The 6,000-nt window shown below is 39.3% G+C and overlaps 1 protein-coding gene across 1 annotated transcript in view; it reads left to right on the forward strand.

Moving 5' to 3' along the window:
• edem3 (ER degradation enhancer, mannosidase alpha-like 3) overlaps positions 1-6,000 on the forward strand; it is a 79,139-nt gene extending 73,139 nt beyond the window's left edge. Inside the window, exon 20 of the mRNA XM_068037436.1 lies at positions 1,119-6,000. Coding sequence (XP_067893537.1) covers positions 1,119-1,615 — 497 coding nt within the window. The 3' untranslated portion in view covers positions 1,616-6,000. The remainder of the gene's footprint in view (positions 1-1,118) is intronic.

Here is a 6,000-nt window from a genome sequence, read left to right on the forward strand (position 1 = left end):
TTTGAAAATGCAGTTGTAAGTGACTTAGAGTTTTTTTTTCTCCCTGGAGCGGACACAGAAAGAAGTGTAGTTGGGAGGTAGAAGGTGGATGAATGGAGAGCAATAGATGGAAGTGACCAGAGATGGCTTTATCTGTGATTGATACGGGAGTAGAAAGATTGCATGAGATGGCAGGTTTGAGTGGGTGGCCATAAATATGGGTACTGCAAGTTAATCTGGAGGGACAGGTTAGGGTGAACAGGAGGGAAATGAACTCTGAGGGGAGAGGTCAAGATGAGTTGAGATGGAGGTTGAAATATCTAAGGATCAGAATTTGCTTAGTGCAGAGGCTGAGAGAAGAAGAAAGTGAGGATATCCCAATAAGTTTAAGTTAGCAGGCAACCTGCCATTGGATGTATAATACCTGTTCATTTCACGATATTATTCAGGCACAGATACTAAATACTGCCTGGCCAACAGATATTAAGGTGGATGCAGTCTAAAAGATGACAGCAGACTCGATGTAGGAATAAAACAACGTGAACAATAACTGGCATATGTTGTGGACTGGAGCTGTAGGAATATCTGGAAACCGACCAGAATTTCCTTTTGACATTCTTCAGGTGTTTGTTTAGAATGTCTTCCTGAATTATATGAAACAATGATCACTATATCTGCTTCTAAATGAATGACCAGCTATAATTTAATAGTAGGAAGTGTTCACCTCCTAATCTCAAAGATTCTTACCTTATTTATGCCACACAAACTGACTGTGGGTTTGCCTCATTTTTATTTAAACTATATGCACGGTTGAGAATTCCTAATCAAAATCACGTGGTCACAAAGATCAGCTGTTGATATGAGATGAAATCATTAAGTTTAAGAGCTGTTAGCAGATTTACAATATCTTGAAAAAATACATTTGCGATTATCAATATTCTGAAGTATAATTCAGTTGTATCTTGTTGCTGTATAGTGTCCAGGATACTACTGTTTTGTATTGTAGGAAGAGCTCTGTACAACAATTAAATAAAATTTATATAATTGCATAGACATGGCCAAAGTTGCTTAATACATTAATTAATGCAGCTGTATTTTGTAACTTTATTATTTTAAATATTTTAACATTTGACTTTTAGATCTGGAAATGGAAGACTCTGAACAGAATTCAGAAGATGATTTGCAGTCCACAGGACCAAACCCAACCAGTTCCGAATGTCAGACTGAAGCAACGTCGTACACTAAAAACCCAAGCAGTGAGAAACCCAATGAATTAGCGAGTCAGTGTGATGCTAGTGGTCAGCCAATCGTGCCTGATACAAAGCCACAGCAAAGTGATATTTTGTGTGGGTCTGATCAGAACCCAAGTACAGCCCCCACTGATGCGTCTTCAGATACTGGTGATGTGAATGATCAGGATGTACAAAGAACAGATAGTCATGAGACCGCTGAAGATGAACTAGGATCTTGTGCTCAGACCTCAGATCAGGGAAAGAAAGATGGTGAGGTAGAGACAGAGCAGGAATCCAGTCCAAATATCAGCCAAGAGACAGAGGCTCGGACAATAGACTCCCTGTTATCAGACTGGAAGGAAGAGATAGATGCCTTTGAAATGATGGATAAGGATGAACTATGACCATGAATCATACATTTGTATGATGGGATTTTTTCTTTTCCCCAGATGATCTGGGTATAATTGTGCATAGTAACATTCCCTGACCAACTGGAAGAATCTGATGAGCAATTTCTGATTCGTATCAACTTGTGTGTGTGGAGAGAGGGTCAGGATTTACTGGTCGTCATTTCTGCCAGGTCACTACTTGATTCACTTGAAGATGCCAGTCACATTAATGCTTCTTCCTGTTACAGCACACCTCAGATTCCGCTGATTGAGAAATGTGCAGGAGTTAAGGAAGCTTTTATTGCATTGTTTTCTACCTTTCTCTGCCTCCTCATTCATAAGCACACTTTGTCTTTGTTGCAGACCAGTAAAACCTTCTTGTATTCAAGGTTTCCTTTGAAAGCCACATAATCCTGTGGCATTTGCCCAGTGTAAGGTTACAGGTTTACAGTTGCTCACCAGACTGGAATACCAAATTGCTTAATTTATGGTTTTTAATCCCATAATTACTGAAATATGATTTTAACTCATTTGATTTCTTTGTTTTTGAAAGGTTTTTAAAATAATTCTTGGTGTTTTGGAGCAATTACATTTAGTAAGTTTTGGTAGCACCATCCCAACTAAATTGATAAAGATAGAAAGTTGCTTGGACTCACTGTTGTCAAACTACTACTTTGGAATTTGTAACTTTTTTAGCTTCTGATTCTGTTTTCAACTTTCCTGTCTTAACTGTTCAAAGTTTTGTTCCCCTATTCCACTCCTAAGCCTTTCCAGAGTTATCATCTTTGTAATATGCTGCAGGGATAATACTCAGCCTATTCACGTATACAATAAAGACTGACATGGAGGCAATGTTTTTACTCTGTCACCCGTTCTGACATATAAGCTAGATTTACCTAGTTGGGTCATACTCTTCCCGAGATGGTCAATTAAGAAGCAGCCTCCAGGAGCCCCATCCAATTAAGGGCGGCAGGCAGACGTGGGAAGCGGGAGGTCCAATAGGGCGGCCCGCAGCGATGTCCAACCGACAGCTCCACCGGGAGAGCTGAGCACTTCTAGAAGAGAGTAAAACCAAGAGTGTACCTCAAAACTGAGGCACTCATGAAGGTCGCCTCCTTCAGCTGCAATAAAGGAAGGCACAGAACTGTGAGGAGCCTCAGGTGGAGGGATAACCACCACCCCCCCGGAAGAACACCTGGGGCTGTGCCCGGGCTCCTGTGAGCCTTGCAGCCCCCGTTTACAACCATTTGATGCAGTCTGTGGTGGCCGGCCACCCTCCCGGTGAGAGGCCGCCTCCAAGGAGCTGGCGGGCGCTCCACTCCACGGGGGGCTGCTCCGATGGTGGGAAACTGCCATCGCCTTTGGAAAATAGCCCCTAAGTGGGACCTTAATTGGTCTAATTGACTGCCTGCCTCCGTGGAGAGGGCTGCTGACTTTGATTCGAGCCTGTCCCTGGGAACTTCCCAAGAGGTGTGAAGGAATCAGGAGCCATCCTGACCTGGTATCCCCCTAATTTCCTGACCCCCCCCCACCACCCCAGCTTCCAAACCTGTCTCCATGGGGCCTGGAAAATTCAGCCCTACTGTGCACAGAAATCTGGTCTCTGGCATGGCTGATCCCTCTGTTCCATGGGTGTTAACTAAATAATTCTGCAGCTGTTGGATCCATTAACAGTTTCAATGTTAGGCAGTAGGTTAGTTCATCTTGTTACTTCCAGCCACCAGGTGTCAGCTTCTCCATACTTGTTAAATGCCCAGGATCTGCTGCAGAGAGGACTAGTCTGTAAGATCGTATTGGATGATTATTTTGACAGCATTACAAAAAAAGTATGTTTGTGTTTTTTAAAAATAAATCTAAATTTAATTTGTGTGAAGTACACAGAGCAGAATGTTATTTTAGACCAGTAGTTTGGGGAAGCTTAACACTGCAGTGCGTAGATTTTTTAAAAAGTTTCATTAGAAATGCTTGTGAATATTTTTAATAGCTGATCAAGCAGTTTTACATCGAGCAGTTTGCAGGAATATTTCTCTGTTACAGTCTTTCTTTTCCACTTGTGATGACCTGGAACATTCAAATTATTTCACCTGTTGAATGATTGTTTCATTTTGGAAGCAGCATTTGCTGATCCGCAGAATTTTAAGCATTTTTCTGTCTTTTTTTTTCTACCTGATGCAATGGAGCTCCATTACTGTTAACTGTTGCATAGTACCTTGATAACAGCTGTGGGACACTGCAATGAGTTAAATAGTTCATTAGCACTAATTTTAAAGTGATTCACCACTGTACCCCACATGTAGCAATAACTAATTGATCATTTTTTGCTGTCTGATTACGCTTCTGTTATGTGCCTTAGAACCACGATTAAAGGCACTATATAAATGCAAGTTGTTACTTGTTGCCTTACTGTGTTCTTCAATAACAGGAGTTTAGTTGGTAAATGTGCTGCCCAATGTCTTATTGAGTCATGTAGATCAGAATTCATCTGTGTTGTTGAATTGGCTGATCTCAGTTGAAGGACTACAACTGGCCTCATCTTCACTAGCCCAGGGAAGGAAAACATTTGGAAAGTGAATGTGTGTGACTTCACACAGAGAATTTCTGGCTCAGTCCTGCAGGCTGACTCTTTGCTCAGCCAGGGCAGTGAGGCAAACAGGTGTTCAAAGGCAGTATGACCTCCTGACTCTTCATATTCTTAATATGAAGCAAAGTCACTTGGGTAGAGTACTGGGAAGCTTCCTGCACTTGTTGGACTGTGTCCCCAACAAAGTATCAGGAGAGGAATAAGGAGGGGTTTATTTTTTTTTTAAATCCACACTCTTGTCTCGTGTCTGAATTTTTTTCCCTTCAACAAATTAGTTTACAATAATATATTTGTATCCCAGTATATTTTGTAAACTATGTGATGCTGCACAAATAGTTTATGATCTGGACCTATTTCAATAGCAGTAAGGGCATAGCAATTCATATTGTAGAAAATCCCTACAAATTAAATCTCTACAATGCATTTGAGCTGGGAGCTCCTACTCATTTTTCAAACCATCGCAGAATGTTTGACATTTTGAAGAGCTAGCATTATAAGATATGTCAGACCTTGATATCTCATGTTTATCAGTTTGTAATTCTGTGGCTTGGTTCAGTAATGTACTGTATATTAAAATCTACTGGGGTGGACAGTGTGAACCCTTCAAGAACTGATCTACCTTTGCACATTGCAAAGTATGCACATCTTTGTTCTAAAAATATAACTATTACCAAACCTAATTCACACAATATTCATAGAGACATTTTCTTTCTTTGTATCCTTAAATATTGAAAGTTTGTTATATTTTCCTTACAGTACAGAAACATTATTGCAGTTCTCAAAGGGTTAAATTGCCAAGGACCTTTTTGAAAGCTCAGTTCCTGCTTCACAGTACTGTTGAGTTGACAATCTGTCAATTATTCAATATCAGATAGTTATCTCAGTAAACCATCAATTGTGCACAGTTTCAAAGAGTCCACCAATGTTAATGTATATCACCGTTCATAATTAGATCATTTTGTGATTGATGTTGCCAGATGTTAAATCTGTTTTGTTCTATAATTCCATTATAATTTGAACCAGGTATACAGAGTGCTTTTGCTTAGATGCTGCTGAGGTATAAACTTAGCTGCCAATTTACTGACCCAAATAATATAATTATCGTTCTAGAAGATGCATTAGGAAAAGAATTTTCAAAAATTCTATCTATTTCTATATAGTCCAGATTCAGTAACAACAAATGCATCTGTGGTAATTAAATTGTTGCTTAACTGTTAAATGTGACAAAATTAGGGACTAAAATAATTTTATTTTAAATTGGACAGGGCAATAGGCATACGATTTGACTGCTGATTGATTTTAAAGTCCAGTAGGTGGTGCTGTCTTTAGCTGTTCCCCTTCGCAATGGTTCTGCAGTGTGGGTAACCAATACCTATGAAATAGGTTAACATCATGTGATGGGAAATGTGCAAACAAGGCATTCAAAATGTAAGACTGCTTTTTTTTAAATAAAAAATGCAAATTTAGTGTATAAACAAGACTTAGGTATGTATTTGTCTTTTCTAGGGTTTTAATTTGAACTGAAATTAGATTTCACATTGGGATCTGTTTCTTCAGTGTGATTGTGGCATTTCTGCATTAATCAGACAGATGGGGAGTATCTGTAGAATTTACACCGCAGGTATAGTGCAGTGTCTTTCCAAAAAAAAGCAGTGTATGCACCTCAAAACCCTGTAAATAAAATGGACAGCTGTAAAATGTAAGCTGTGATGTAAAACAGTCTGATTAATTTTGTAGATATGATCACTGTACATATTTGTGCATTTGATTACTGTGATTACTTCTGATTGTAAAGATTTAATAAACCAATGTAAATATA

Source organism: Heterodontus francisci, chromosome 8 (genome assembly GCF_036365525.1).
Source record: "Heterodontus francisci isolate sHetFra1 chromosome 8, sHetFra1.hap1, whole genome shotgun sequence".
NCBI lineage: Eukaryota > Metazoa > Chordata > Chondrichthyes > Heterodontiformes > Heterodontidae > Heterodontus > Heterodontus francisci.